Below are 16094 nucleotides of genomic sequence, written 5' to 3' on the forward strand. Positions count from 1 at the left end.
CCATTCCGATAGGGCTGCTCCTGCTGCTGCTCCTGCAACTCATAATTAGACGCCAGTTCTGGTTTTGGGGCGTTACTCAATCAAGACTTGATGGCACAACCCTCTATACAGAGCAGAGCAGAGCAACAGCATCATCATCATCATCAGAGGTAACTATCCTCCTGCGCCTGGCCCTGGACGCAGGCGCAGACGCAGGCGCAGACACAGACCGCAGACTGAGCCTGCGACTGAGACTGGTGCATGATCAGTGCAACTACAACATAATTTCCAGACGTCGACGCGTTGCTCTTCCAATTTCGGAGGCGCGCTGGCAACACTTTTGGGCCGCCAAATCAAATCGTGTGCTGTTTATTTAAATAACCATAATTTACCGCACCATCTGCCTCACTGCACTTCCCTCTAGCACTTGCTGTGGTACGGTTCAGTTCGGGTTCGGGTTCGGGGGCTATTTATTAACCCACACACTCAACCACAACCCAACAAAGCCGAAGAAAACTGAGTCCGTGGCTGGCTTTTATGGCCTGGCACATGATTTTCCAGGGCTGTGAGAACATAAAAATTCAATTTAATATGCTCAACAGATCATCCGCTTCCCAGATCTCCACATCCCACTCTTCTTAGTTCGGGATTTAACTGGAAAACGTTTTGTCTTTTGATCGTATAGAATGCTGGTTATGGAAGCATCCGATTTTATTGTGGGTGTTGGTAGTTTACCAGATCTGCGACAGTTTTTTTTATAATTATGGTTTAAAGGAATTGAGTCAAAACCAAAAGTCCATTTCTAATCACATGCTGGAACTGGCGCACCAAAATGGGTTCCCTGCCAAGGTGGTCAAGAAGAACTCAAGGATGGAAATTCGGGTGAACACTTTGCAGGGCGTCAGGGAGTTCGATCCGGCGGAGATCTCCACCAAGTCCTGGCCAAGGGGAAGGCGAAGGTAGAAGATTTCCTAGGCAAGAACGTCACCGTCGCTGTGGTCATTGTGCTGATTGGGGGACCACCCGCATCCCCAAGATCGAGCAGTAGGTCAAGGATTTCTTTAACGGCAAGAACGGTCCATGAGGCTAGATTGTTTACCAGGAGGAAACGACCCATGACAAAAGCGAGGGAGCTGTCACCGGCATGATCCACGACGACGAGAAGGATAAGAAGATCATGGATAACTTGATGGCCCGACATATGTATGCTGGAGGGTTCGGTCTATGACCTGATGAAGAAGAATGATGACATGAAACCTCAGATTAAAGAGGCAATTGAGAAGGCGATTTGGTTCATGCGGTGAAAATGGGACGATGTCAAAGATGCACTGTAAGGATATAATATCATTTCCATTGAAGGGTCTTTCCGTTCTAATTTTGTAATATTTATATGTCCAATAAAGTATAGTAGATATTTAAGCCCATCATATATTGATATCCAGCCAAGTGCCTGGACATAACACGCTCAATCCCATTATAAACAATTTATGATCCAACCACTGGGAACGTCGCAGAATGGCCAAGCAAATTGGCTTAGCCGCCGCGGCCGAAGATCGCTCAAGATCTTTTGCCTAAGTGGATGCCCCGCTGGATGATCGTCTGGTTTGGCTGGATCGTTTGGTTGGTGGGTTTGTTGCTGGACTCAGCACGTCAAGTTTAGAAAAATGAGCTTGTTAACGCTCCATGATGAGCCCAGTTAGTGTCTGCTGCCATGATCTAAACCATATAACCCGGAGCCAGATCGATTCGATCGTTCGGCTGGATCGATGCAGATGGAGATGGATGTGAATGTGGAGGCAATGCAGCCAACTCCGTCTCCGACACAGTCCAGGGCCCAGACTCATCATTAGGGCTTTGTGTAAAATTACAACACGATAACACGTAATCATTAGCGTGGCTCTGAGACAGCAGGGCACAGGAGGGTACGCCGGGACGCTGGGACGGTGTGAGCAAACAATTTGAGGAGCCACAAAGCAACACAGCCACAACACAAAGGAACGGAACACAGCCTCAATTTGCAGTTTCATTATCAAACGAGCCAAAGAACATAATTTGGCTAAGGCCAAACATTTGGCAACTGCAAACGACGTAGGCAAAGGCAAAGGCAACGGCCAAATGCAGTTGGCCAATTTGCAGTTCTTGTTGGTTGTGTTAGATGACTGTGGCTGGCCGGGCTGGTAGTCTGTCTATCGATCACGTTTCAAACTGAAAGGCACGACCATGACAACGAGGCAATCCGCACAGTGGTTATAGGTTATAGGACACAGGGAATGGAAAGAGTATGGCAAGAAAAACATATTTCACATTCAATTGGAAAAGTAGTTTAACACGGATATGTTTTAGAGGAGGAATGTACCGGATTTTTATAACCTCTAGAGCATGATAAACAATCATCATTTGAGTTGATAGAAATTTCCATTCGACTACCATTTCAACTTCAGTATGTGAATATCAATTGAATATCCCATTGGTGCCACTGTGCGATGCGTCTTCGATAATGCGGCGCTTGGCAGTTGCAGTTGCAAAGTTGCAAGTTTGTCTTAGAGACGCAAAGAGACGCCATTGTGCTGTGGGAGTAGGCGCAGGGGAAGGCGGACAATTTAGAACTTTAATGCAATTAATTGCAACAGTTTTGTGCCTGGAATGCGCCTCGGAGGTTCCCACTTCCCTCCACTTCTCTGCACCCATATCCATGGAATCCATTCTGAACGAATCCAATCCATTGCGAACCGTTTCTGCTGCCGTTCTAACCACTTTTGGGCCGTTAATTTAAAAATTGTGCTCACGTTCTGGCAATTTGCCGACCACCCACATGCAAATCCACTTCCACTGAACCACTATATAACTTCGATCCTTCTGGGGGCTTTTCGGACGCGATTCGCAGAAAATTAGCAGCCCCTCTAATGCCCGGCAGCGAGTGTGCCCAATGCAATTTGCATTGCACATTTGATTTGATTTGCTTTGGTTCTGTCTGTTTCTGGGGTTTTTTCTCCGAGTTGGCATTCAGTTTGCTGTTTGTCTAATTTGACACTCGGGGCAGTTGCACAATTTCGCTTATACTATAGGTGGATGGGTGGATGGGTGGATTGGTGGATTGGTGGATAGAACAGATCTCTGTAGGTGGGTGCGGGGCTTTGTTAGCATTTGGTATTCAAAGATTGGCTATGCCAATGGGTGCTAATGCTGGGTTTTGTCTTGAATTGGCCATCTTGTGTATGATTGAATCACCTTGTTAAGTCCATTAAAAGCCTCATGATCTTCGATCTTGGCGTGTTTCGGGCTTGGAAACTTGTTCGGCCAGTTGTCGATCGATTAGATAATTATTTTTAATGAGTCAAACGTTCGAAAAATTCAATTTGGATAGGTTCAATATTGCTTGTTATTGTTATTGTTTCTCCTACAAACTCCTGTCAAACTCCGAATTAAATTCTCCAATCGATTCGATATCTCATACTCCACCCGGCCCTATCTCTACCCATTCGTGGCAAAGCCAAGTGTAAATCCCAGCTTAGACTTTAACTTGCACTCAAGCCATGCGGTTAAAAGCAAATTTCATGACAAATTAACAAAAGAATAAAGCGAGTGTCAGTCCAGAAACCAGAAACGCCACAGTCCATGCACAGTCCACAGTCCAGTCAAAGTCAGAGTCGAAAAAGCGACAACAACACCAGGACCAGGGATTGTTGGTTAGGCTTCCTTGTATGGGCTGTCAAAGCTAGTCGGTCGGGGTGGTATTCGGTATTCGGTATTCGGTACTCGGCATTCGGCATTCGGGGAGGTGGCCTATGGAGAAGACATGCACACAGGCATGCCAGAGTGTGCCAGTGCCAGAGTGAGTGCCAGTGCGAGTACGAGTGTCCAAGTCCGAGTCTCCTGCCCGTGTCTGGGCTGGGGAGTCCGAGTCAATATATATTCCAAAAGGAATTCCGCAAATAATTGCAGAGCGGCCAAAACTTATGGCAATTGTGTGGTCAAGCAGGCAGTCAGGCAGGCCGGCTTTGGAGCTGGGGCGGCTCACGTCGCATACATCACGTGCAGGAGCAGCCACCAAAAACAGAGAAAAAAGAGGTAAAAATTTCGAATGCAAATAAAAAGTCGCGCCAATAAACTAGACTTCGCGACGGCGGCGCAGACTCAGACAATGACAATGCGACTGGGACTGGGACTGCGACTGGGACTGGGAGCAGTCGACCCTGCAAATCCACGACGTCATGATGTCTCGCTGGGATTTGGATTTCAGCTCGAGCTCTGGCTCTGGCTCTGGCTCAAGCTCACCCCTCATCCCAGTCTTCTTGATCGCAAAATTGCATACAAATCGGTTGTTTGGTAAATTTAACATAAGCGCGTCAGTAGCGCCTCTGGTCCGTGTCCGTGTATTTCTGTGGCAAGCTTGGAATAATTTAAAGCAGCCAAGAGGCAGCCACAGAACCAAACAATCAGGCAATGGTACAGTGGTCCAAGGATTGAATAGGAATGCATTTAAATGATTGATATTAACGATGGGAGAATCAAATTCCATTAAAGTTGTATATCTATCTGTATTTCTCTCTGCATAATTTCATATTCATAGTTTCATCTCTCTGAAACACAAAGAAGTGCTGACACCTTTTCAATAATTAGCTCACAATTTTGAGCTCTAACAAGCCCAAGTGGAACCACTGTGCAATGGGGCGCGGGCTTATCTTGTTAAGCCGGCCGGTTGTCTGAGTGGCCGCTCCTGTCCTGTCGTGTAGGCATCATGTAAAACGCATTGGCCTGGCCCAAAGCCCTCTCTCCGGATCCCCCTTTTCCTTAGCTCTTTCTCTGACTGTACGACTGGGACCCATCCACGTCGCCGCGCCTGTTGATCAGTGTCGTCGTTGTCTTCGTTCCTCTTGTAGTTGTAGTTGTAGTTGTAGCTGTAGCTGTAGCTGTGGTTGTTGCTGTTGCCGTTGCCGCCGTCCATTTGAGTCAGGTCAGGCGTTTGGGCGCTGCAATTTGTTTGAGTTACGGCGCTTGTAAGCACACTTTAAGGATCCATTGTATTCCAATCAATAAGCCGGGCATGACAATGAGACAGACCGGGCTACAAGCTCCATTGAATGTCGCAAATGTGTGTCTTTGTCTTTGTCTTTGTCCGCGTCCCGGTTCGTGTTCCTATCTTTTCTGGTGCTCTGGTGCTCTGGTGCTCTGGTGTTTGTGCGGAGCGCCGTTGTCGCCGCCGTCCTTTGGGGGTTGTCCTGGGGCCTGGCTTGCCGTTTCTGGGGTTTCTTCTTCGGCAGTACTCGTACAAAGAATTTTTGAAATATTTCAGAATTTAATTCAAATTAGATTTGAATGTTTGACCGATCGCAAAAGATATAGTTGCTTGGAATTCCGTTTCCTTTCCATTCATATATGGTATATATATTTACGGTCAAAATGTATCATTTAAACTATTTGGGTGTGACTCTCAAATAATGCTATTCCCAAGATCGATCGTCTTAGACATTCGTCATTCTTTATCACTTGGAAATTTGCAATTCTAATGCCTTGATAGTACATAATATTCCAACCGACTTCCTTGATCGATTAAGTGATTAACTGGTTCGCCAATTCCCAGATATCGTAATCACATTAGCAGCACCTTTGTGGCAATGCCAATTGCCACCTCGGCAAGCACATCAGTCCGGGCCAAACCAATTGACTTCCAATTAAATGTGTCAAACGACACAAACCGTTAACACGCCAAGGGGATGGGTGTGTGGCTGATTCCTCATGCAGGGGAATCGCTCTCGAACTGAATTTCATTAGCATATCATCGGTGGGGCGGCCACAGAAGCCCCAGCCGTAACAAAGACTACAATCAGAGTCAAATTTATGTGCAGCTATGCGAGGCACAACAGTCAAAGGGATTAACGAGGATTAGTAGCCTTGGCAACCGCAACCGCAACGGCCAGAGCCAGGTTAGATCCAGAGCCAACTCCAGCCAATTGGCCAACTCCAGTGACTAACTGACTGACGGACTGACGGACTGACGGACTGGCTGTCTGACAGTCGGCTCAAGTGCCTGAGGAATCTAAGGAGAGGAGACTCGGCTCAGCTCAGCTCGGCTCGGCTCAGGCTTCAGCTGATGGCATTTACGATAAATTTACGCAAGTCATTTGACAACGCTGCAACTGCTGCATCATTATAGAGTCGACTGCAAGGCATCCACAAATATGCAAAGCAGCTACTGATGATTGTCGAAAGTTGTTAGCAGAGCCAGAAGGAACAGCCATGGTAGCCCGCAACAAAACAAACAAAATGTCGCACATTAAGCGTCTGAACATATCTCAAATGTCACGTATACGTCATGTCTGCCGCTCTGCTGACGAGGCAGCGGCAATTAATTAATCCTGCACTCGGCCACAGCTCTGCTAACTGGCCAGGCTAACTAGACAGTGTCTAGCGTGCCCCCTTCCCCCCATACTATGGCTCAGGCTCGAGCCCAGACCCACATCTTCATTCAGATCCCGATGAAGGCACTGCGGCTCATTCATGACTCCAGTGGAGAGTCGCTGGCATATTAAAACGTGTCTAGGAACAGGTGAAGATGTTCACATAAATTACCACCTCTTCATTAGTCGCGCATACGCGAAGCACTGCACAGTGGTGCAACTATGGGAAGAACTTTTCCAGGTATTGAAAGAGGAGTACCCAAAGGCATGCCATACCACTGTGCTGCACTGCCCGAGTGGGGCTGCTCCTCTTTGGCTTTGAGCGGGCTTAATGGAATTTAATTTCTTGTTAGCCGCAACTAACTGCAACTGCAGCCGCATCGCGATAAGCAGGAGGAGAGTTCTCCGGCAACCGGAGAGTGTGCAGAGTGTGTGCACTGTCTGCGTGCCTGACCCCATAAGCCCCGATAGGCGAGATCCGAGATCCGAGAGCCAAGAGCCGTGAGCCGAGTTAGCTGCTTGGCTCGTTTCCTGTGACACAGTTCTGGCAATTAGTCATTGGAATCACGTATACGCCTGCGTGTCTGGGAGCCATTTTATGGCAAAAGCCTCAACGTCAACGCTGGGCTTTTGTAATTTTAATTACTTCCCCTTATGGCTGGCTGAGTTATTAGACGAAGGAGTTGGGCTGGTACTCGTACAAGGAGCTGCAACTGGGGCTGGAGCTGTGGCAGGACCTTCTCAAAGTGACGGCTCGCCAGATTGTTTTACAACGTAATTAAGCAGCATTGTTGTTGGGAACGAACTCCCGTACGCAGGCAAATTATGAAGTGCAGTCAAGTGCATGTGCCTCGTTCCTCTGCTTCTTGCCCTTCGGTATAGGGGCAGGCATAAAAAACGTCACTCATGTGGCCAAACAACGCCCCTGTCATTGTGCGAAGGAGTTCTCGGAGCAAGGTGAGAATCGAGGAGATGTTGTTATGTGGCAACTGCTTGCAACTTTATTTTCATGCCCCAGGCGTGCGAGAACAGCAACAGAAACAGCAACAGCAACAGCAACAACGCGAAGCAACAGCGACAACTGCTGCAAGTCAACAACAATTCGATACACACTTGCCACTCTGGGGCAAGCCTTGGCCACTTGGCGACTGCCTGGTGTGAAAGCGTGTTGCCATCCACCGATCCAGATTCCGATTCCATTCGACATTTCCTGCACAGAGAGAAATTAAGAATGAAAAGTCGAAACTAGCTAAAAGTGTTGGAATGGTTTCATAATGATTGGATGATGTCTACATATCTATAGAATATAAGGTAATGATTCTTTTGAGTTGCATGCCTGCAAGTCCCCTAGATTTCTCTCAGTGCAACCAATTCTCATGCATCTGGATGCATCTGGAGTGTCTGGGCCCTGGCTCTGGGCCTGGTCCTGGGCTCAGGTCTGTCTGTCTGTCTGGGCCGTCTGCTAAAGCGTTCAGCATCGATTCGTTATGATTGCATGTTAAATGGCTCCCGCTGAGTTATTACGAGACAAAATCCTTATTTATCGCTTTCTGATTTATTTGTAAACGATTTTCATGCCCATCGCCCATGGACGTGGACGTGGACGTGGACATGGGATGTGTATTGAGGATGAGGATTGAGGATTGAGGATGAAAATGGGCACCCATCGCTGGACAGGACTTGGATGTGGACTTGGCTCTGGACTTCTGCTGGCATCGGACTGTAGATCTTGATGGGCTGGCCAGGTTGTTTGCTCAGCAGAATCTCAGTTGGTTCTTGCCAATTTCTTACTGATTTCAACGCCTTTTTTTATGGGCAAGAAAGGGTTCGTCGTGTTTTTCGCACTGCCTCTCCTTCTCCCCTCTGCCCACCTGCCTCTCTCTTTATTATTTCCCTTGTGTGCGTTTCTTATCTTTTTCGAAATTGTTGCTGCTTACTTAATTTTGACATATTTATTTTTATTATGTGCTGCATTCTGAAGGTGGGAGTCGGATTCCGTGCCTCCTGCACCTGGCCCCGCTGATGATGAAGTGCGATTTCTTGGGGGTCATGCTGGGGGTCAGGTGGGTTATTTGATTTGCAGCCAAAGGAAAGTGTTTCTTGTTTGTTGGTTTTCTAATTTGAGCCATTCAAGTGGGAAATTCATTTTGACTGTGGGAGTGGGGGGCTTAAGCCGGATGGAACTTTAATGGGATTAATGTGCGAGAGAAAGCCAAGTTTTATTTAGCTGTAGATCTAAAATTACATCTTGAGAATGATAATCAGCAACCAACCAACTATTTTTTTGTACTAATCCCACTTCTATATCTTGCTCCAGGCCCACTCCCGCTCCCGCTCCCGCTTCCTTAGCTGCCATTAAACCCCGTTAGGTTTCAGTCTGGCGTTCTATAAACCAATGTCACTCAATTGGCCAATTGCTGGACACCAAAACACAACTCCAATTTCTCAGTTATGCCAAAAGAATGCAGTGGAAGCAGAAGGCAGAACGCAAGAACGAGGGAAGGAAAGAGAAAGCCAGACAGAGCGAGAAAGAGAGGGCAGGAGATGGTGAAATGGTCGACGCCTTCTGTTAACAACCGAAACGAAAGAACCGAACATGGCTTATTAAAACGCAAAACGGCTTTTTACGATGGCAATAAATTGGTGCCGAAGCCGAAGCTGAAGCTGAAGTTGGAGCCTGAAGCTGGAGCTGGTCCGGTGCGGAGCTGCTGGGTGACTCTCCGCAGACTTTGACCAGTGTCCAGAGGGAAGCAGGGTATATGCAAAGCTAAAAAGGAGCTGCAAACAAGCAACAAGAGAGGGCAACGTTTATGGCTTAAATTAATAAAATAAGCTTTGTCAGACAATTTACAACGCGTCTTCAGCGAGCAGATTACGAGCACGCGGACGCGGACACGATCCAACTCCATGTGGAAGAAGGGCAAGGAGATAAAGGAGCAGCGAGAGGAGATCCACTCCACACAAGGCAAACAAGCAGGAGGAGCAATGGGAACAGCGGGAAGAGCAGAGACAGAGATGATGTTTTAGCGCCGAAGTCTGAAATACCCTTTGCAGATCGATTGTTCCTATGGAAATGGTGGTCTGTTCCCGCAGGGATATAAAGAAGGATATTAAACCACAATCTGCAGAGTTTGCTTGGATTAACTTCACAGATGGTCCTCCTAAAACAATGATCTTTGTCAATGGATAGATCCAGGAATTCTCTAGAATTTAATCACTTTAACATATATTCTATGGATTTGGACGTTTAAAAGACGGAAATCCTAATCAAAACCTTAACCTTTATATAACTATCTACAAATCGAAATTAAATAAAGAGATTATTGCAAACATCTTTCCAAAAACCATAAGACCGTCATGTGAGGGTATTAAAAACAGCAAACAGAAAACAGCACGACATTGAGTGCTGCCTGACTGTCTGCCTGGATTCTCGTTAGTTAGAAAGAGAGACCCAGCAAGAGATAGAAGGAGATGGGTAGCACTGGCCGACTACTCCCGAGAGTTGCGGTGTTTGTTCGTTAATTAGTGAACATATTTCGTATAATCGGTGTCATATTAGTTATAAATTGGATAAAAGCGCAAAACGACAACTTAATTAATTTTAAATTCCAATTTATAAACAAGAAATGCAAAAGTTGCTATGTATGTATATGCTGTGCCTGTTGTTGGGGCTCAGTAGGTGCTGTTGATGGTGTTTCTGGTGCTGATGATGGTGCCGCACTGATAACGATTATGGGAGGAAGTACCCAAAGCAGGGCCCAGACCCAGAACTTCTAGAGATGGGCATGCTACGAGTACTCCAGAAGGGGCTTTTCGTCCTTGTTTTTCAGTGATTTCAGATGGGTTCGCAGAGCCTTTTCTTGCGCGACTACTAAGCCCGGACTGCTCCCACCACTAGAATATAGAATTAAGCTGCTGCCCCTCCCAAATCCCCTCTTTCTTCCTCTATATCACTGTTTCCACAGCTTCATTTAAATTTCTTTACTCTTCTCCATCTTCCATCTTCCCTTTTCGCTGCTGCTGCAGCATCCTCTGCCGATTCCGAGAATTTCGTGTGGACTGGCGGCTGGTTCGGTGTGTACCGGGACCACAATTCGATTAGGTCGGTGGGGCATTGGAGGCCATGTCCGCCGTTGATATATTGCCAACGATCATCAGTGATCATCATTTTGTTTCGAGCAGATTGCATTTCGTTACGAAATGGAGATGGAGATGGAAGAGGAAGAGCCTCGACAACGACTGCAAAATTACGTTATAACTTAATTCATTAATAAATTTATGAATTGATCGTTGTAAATTGCTGGCTAAATTTATGGGCCACAGATCTGTGGCATTGAAATTGTTTATTTGGCCAGTCCAAGATCTTCTCCTTCTTTGAGGCCGGGCCCGTGAATGATCTAGCCATTTGTCAAGCCCATTTTAAATGTCCAATGATCGTAACTCTCCAAAGACGTTGTAATTAATGTGGCATTGGGCCTTAAAGACGCTTTGCCTAATTTATTTTGATAAATTTCAATTATTAAGCCATCATTATCGGCCTGCGGCTAAGTCCCAGACCCCAGCCTGTGGGCAGAGGCCATACAATGAATGGTTTTTATCAACCCATGGGCACATGAATGAACGCGAGTTTCACTTCCTTCTGAATGGACTCTTTGGGTTGACAAAAAACCGTCTAAAGACACTTGGGCTCTCTTAAAATATCTTTCAAACCGTTGGGGATATCAATCAATAAAGTTTTTGTAGCCAGACAATAATAATGGGAAATGGGGGAAAGGCGCAGAACAATGCTCCCTTGACAAGGGTTTAGATGAATGAAATGAGCTCTGTGGACTCATTGATTAATGCGAAGATTTTAGGAGATGATTATTCGATAACCAACCAAGTCAAGTTTCAAAACTGTAAGGCAGTGGATGAAATTTTTTCATTTAACTCGAACATTTTTGCGCGAAATTCATTTCATTGAAAGTTTCTCTGCAGCTTCCCCGTGTTTTGATGATAAAGTGAAGACCTGAAGCGATGACAGCTTGGGATTCCAGCGGCAGAAGCAGCAGCAGCAGTCTCCGACTTGCCGCATTAATTTTGCTAATCCTGCCTGAGCTGCCCGACGATGATGGGGCTGACGATCATGGGAGGAAAGGACAGGCCAGGAGACGTGGGCTGGGGATAAAGACCGAGACAGGTCAGAACAGGCACCGGCACCAGCACCAGCACCAGCTCCAGCACCAGCACCAGCACCGATTTCTGCTCAGTGGCTTTGGCCGACTGATTTTATATGGTTATATTTCTTGCTTTTGACAGCAACAAGCCTCGTTTGTCGTGCTGAAGAGTGTTGAAGCTGTTGCTTCCCATACCCAAACCCAAACCCATTGCGGTTCCCATTCCCATTCCCGTTCCCAAGGAATGTCAAATTAACACACAATGCGGCAGCTAATACATTAAACAATATGGGAGAGAAAAAATGAGAGATACATATATTCAGCCAGCATCCAATTGCATTTTCCCAGAAGTTATAGACAGACACACAGCCCGAGTAATTCTGTTCGGGTCGGGATCGTAAATTATATCAATCTTGTAAGTAGCTGCCAACATTTAGGAACAATTCTGTTAATCACTTAATTTATGCAACTGCTACAAATCGCAACCTTGTTGCACAAGCAAAGGAACTACGTGAGGATATGGTATTGGATTGGTGTTGGAGCTTGTCCATTTTGGGAGTGAACCGAACAGAACAAAACAGAACCGATGTTGGCCTGGGCTGGGCTAATAAACGATCATTTAATAAGCGTTTTAATGCCAAATTTACGATCGTTTTATTTGCATAAATTACCAAAGTTGCCAACTGTAGGCACATTAATTTCCCAACCAAATTGCCAATAAAATGTTATTTATGTTGCTATGACAAAAATACTCCAACCACAACCACAGAGGTTGCGAGTCCCAGCAAAATTCCTTCAACGCGCTTGGAAGATCAGCGAAAAAGGGAACACACGACGATGACTATATACAGGCATACCTCGTATATTTGGTCGATCAGTCGGAGTCAAAGGTAGTAAAGTTTATGATCTTTCGGTTGGCATTTTGCATCGTTTGCCTTTTTCCCTCTGTTGCGTATGCCGATCGCCCTAATAGAGTCATAAAATTCGACTTTCGACAGAATTCGAATGCACGGGACGCTTTTCAGAAGGCTAATACACCCAATCAAACCTTTCTGGTATTACCCACTCACGATCTATATTGGATATACTATCTCCAGGGAAGAGTCGTGACAGTTTGTGGCTGCATTTTTCCCATATAAGTCTGTTTTGTGGATTATGCAGGTATAGTTATACTTCAAGCACTAAAAGTAATAAGCATGATGGCAATTTTGAATCTGGGTTCGATGGGCAAGATGATTTGCTTCGCTGTAAGTGCAGAGACACACTTAGATGCTAAATAATCCACTGCATTACTTGTTTCCCTAGGTCCTAGTTCTCCATCTGATGGCTCCATCTATGGCTCTGGTTGGCGACTTGGTGGGACAATTGACTTCCGTGGAGAATTCTGCGTTGACTAACATTGTTGACTTGCTCACGGGTCTGACAGGAACCCTGGTCCCAGATTTGGTGGCGGCCTTACTTCCCACTTTGCAGCAAATTCTGGACCTAGTGAATACAGTTTTGGGTCTGGTTCAGGGCATTTTATCGGCCCTTAAAATTGCTTAAGCATTCAATGAATATCAATAAAGTTTCAATCACTTATTGAAGTGCATCATAGTTAGAAAGATATTTTATTTTTGGTTCACTTCCAACAAAACCACTTTGAAGATTTCCCATCGTCGTTGGAACGTCCCCGGAACTCGGGTATAAAGGTGACCATCATTTCGGCCATGTCGAAGACCTCGAAGGCCTTGCAGAAGTCCCGGAAAGATATTTGATTAGTGTCCGTACAGTCCATTTCCGTCATCATTGTGTCCACTATGCGCATGATCTGCAGATGATCCATCATATGCGCGAATAGTTTGTGCACTATGATCACTAGATCCACCTGTGAAGGGGATATTAAAATGGATATTATTCTTTACTTAATGTTATATCTACCTTGGTGATGCGCCCATCTTTGTTGTGATCATACATACTGAACAGATCTGTGAGTGAGGAAGGAAAACCATGCAGAAAATGGTCGATCTTTAAAGGATATCTTTTACAGTTCAACTTGCGGTCTTTTCCTTCGTTCTTGACGCCCGTCTTGGTCTTCAGGGAGTGCGCCTGGAAGGTGCTCAGGAACATGGCAAACTCTACAAAGGTGATCAAATTCTTATCGCCGAACATGCAGTTCAGGATCGTTGGCAGCAGGGGATTCAGGGACAACAGGCCCGAGTAAAAGTTGTACTTCTGCACCTGATTAGGACGATATTCGCCAGAAATTTGACAGAATCGATTGTACAGATACTGTATCTGGGTGGGTTTCACTGGGGGAGGAGCCAGTACTTTCTGAGATTCCTCGATTACTTTCACCACTCACGTACGTTGTGTCTTACTCTTCAGGCTATCCATAAACTCCATTGGGACTGTGGGATACGGAGATGTGGGATTTCTGCAGCAACATCCACCCATTCTGTTCGAGTTTCCTATGTACCCAAAAATTCTCATAAACCTGACAGAATTTACTAGGAAAGAATGAGGCACTTGCTACTTAATTTTCAGTTTTCCTGTTTTTGATAACCGCCTTTCGAGATCAGTTAAGATTAGGTCTGAGCCTCGTTTTATGTGTTGCTCTCTATCGGTCTGGCCGGAGATTTCTCGTTGTCTTTTACGATTGCGTACACCCATAAAACCATTGAGATCTCAAAAGACAAGAAGCTGCGACAAGTGACATTCTGTGTGGAGCAAGTCGAGTCTCATAAAGCATATTAGTTCATTAAAAATGAAAATTAAACTGAACTCGGACTCGGACTCGGATTTGGATTGTAGTTCTGTCTGTGTTGTGGCCGCCTTTAATGAGGCCTGCGTGTCCGTCTTTAGTTTTATTCTTTGAACCCCGAACCGGTTCAGGGGTTAAGGGCGTAAAACTGTTTATGAAAAGAGTGTCTCTTTACATTTTATAGTTCTCCAAATGATGGGTATATGAATGAGAGTTAGAGGCTTGCACTGAGGGATGGGGAAGTGAGAAGATTCTCTTACTAGGACACCACTGTGTTCTAGGTTTTCAATGATTTGAATGGATTTGGTTAGTTCCTGACATCCTATTTATGTTAAAACACTTTCCAAGAGTATCGGAACTTCGTTTATACCATTCTGGAGCTAGTTTACATAATTTTTCTGCGGGTATATTTGACCGCCACAATGGGCCTTGGGCGGAGTTGATGATCATATCATTTTTGGCAGTCTTAGAACAACATCAGGCGTTGTGTGGTCCGCGTGCCGGGGGTCACGTCTCGGATATCTGGCGGCCAATTTGTGGCAAAAATGTGTGCCACATGACAAGCAATTAAGCTTGGACTACGACAAAGTACGTGCCCCGATCCCGGCTCTTTTTGGGCTTGAGCCCAGATCTGTCCAGGGGACAGTGGAGGTTTAGTGAACCCAGTCGCGAAAGCGATAAATTTATGACAAATTTTCAAAAGAAATGCCAGACACCGGCAGACACTGCAGACTGCGTGTGGTTTAGTGGTTCTCCACCAAGAGTTTCGGAACTCTCTCGACGTGGCGGCACTTAACACCACGCATCATTTTAATTATTTATTTGGCCATAAAACAGTCGAAGCCGGGGGAGGCGAGGCCGAGGGCTGAGGGCGGAGGACGGAGGGATTTGGACTGAGGGCAGGACGGGGGCGAGTGACCAACTTTCGGCACAGTTTTCGTTGGCTTGAGGTTGAAAATCGTTAAATTTAACAAATTGCCAGCGATTTTTATCGCGCTCCAAGCCCACAGCCACAGCCACAACCAAAGCAGACCAAACCCAACCCAGCCCAACCCTGTCCAGTCCTGTCCTGAACGGCCCTGCCCCATAGATTGTCAGTCGCTTGTGTTTTCCTTGTAGATATTTTCGGACTGGCAAATTTATTTATGACCAACGGCAGAGATACAATATTTTCAGTTTTTGGTTCGGTTTCAGCTTCAGTTTTGCGCCGGCCATAACGCATAAGTGGCCAAAGAGTTATGGGAGAGATGACTCAGGTACTGCTCGAAACTTTTCCCCTAATTAGGTGGAATGAAAGTGCTCCAAAGGAAAAGATTCGTAGAATTTTTAATGTTCTGCTTATCATTTCTTCAATCTACCTTGTTCTGGACAAACGGCACTGAACATTGACATTGACATTAAAGACTCCAAGCTGTACCACCCTCAGCAGATGGATCTCTTTTTCGGGATTTAGTTCGTTGCCTAAGTCTTTTGTTTCCGCCAAAATTTGGGCCAACATTGCCACAAATGTTTCTGCGCATTTAATTAATTGAGAAACCATCAAATTATTATTACCAAAATATGTTTGTAGCTAGTTGCCTCCTACACACATACATATGTATATGCAATGGCCGGACAAAAAACGAATCTCAGCTGTGGCCAGTCGACGGCGACCGGCAACAGCGACTACAAATATGTTAACTGAAAATAACCTGTAATTATAATAATTATCTGTAAATTATATGGCGCACTTACAATTGCACACGGACTCATGCGCCTGTCATAAAAATCCAAAGCGGAGGTTTGAGTAAACTTTTCTGTTTAATCTTGCTCAAATTT

General features: G+C 45.6%; 1 protein-coding gene across 1 annotated transcript; it reads right to left on the bottom strand.

The window, feature by feature from the left end:
- Positions 1–13125: 13125 nt before the first annotated feature.
- LOC6588506 (calcineurin B homologous protein 2) lies at positions 13126–13982 on the bottom strand. Its single transcript, XM_002013551.2, has 4 exons — positions 13882–13982; positions 13561–13824; positions 13454–13500; positions 13126–13400 (listed from the first exon to the last, which is right to left on the bottom strand). Exons 1-4 carry the CDS (start codon positions 13967–13969, stop codon positions 13155–13157), a joined length of 645 nt encoding a protein of 214 aa, XP_002013587.1. The 5' UTR covers positions 13970–13982; the 3' UTR covers positions 13126–13154.
- Positions 13983–16094: the final 2112 nt, after the last annotated feature.

Source organism: Drosophila persimilis, unplaced genomic scaffold (genome assembly GCF_003286085.1).
Source record: "Drosophila persimilis strain 14011-0111.01,24,50 unplaced genomic scaffold, DperRS2 tig00000000-arrow-pilon, whole genome shotgun sequence".
Taxonomy (NCBI): domain Eukaryota; kingdom Metazoa; phylum Arthropoda; class Insecta; order Diptera; family Drosophilidae; genus Drosophila; species Drosophila persimilis.

What these genes read in the sequence shown, in the direction of transcription:
- LOC6588506 (XM_002013551.2), bottom strand. Translation starts at nt 13,969, where the DNA reads ATGGGTGGATGTTGCTGCAGAAATCCCACATCTCCGTATCCCACAGTC. An exon ending in CCTGAAGAGTAAGACACAAC is followed by an intron (nt 13,825 to 13,881) that starts GTACGTGAGTGG and finishes CTCCTCCCCCAG; the next exon opens with TGAAACCCACCCAGATACAG. An exon ending in AAGATGGGCGCATCACCAAG is followed by an intron (nt 13,401 to 13,453) that starts GTAGATATAACA and finishes TCCCCTTCACAG; the next exon opens with GTGGATCTAGTGATCATAGT.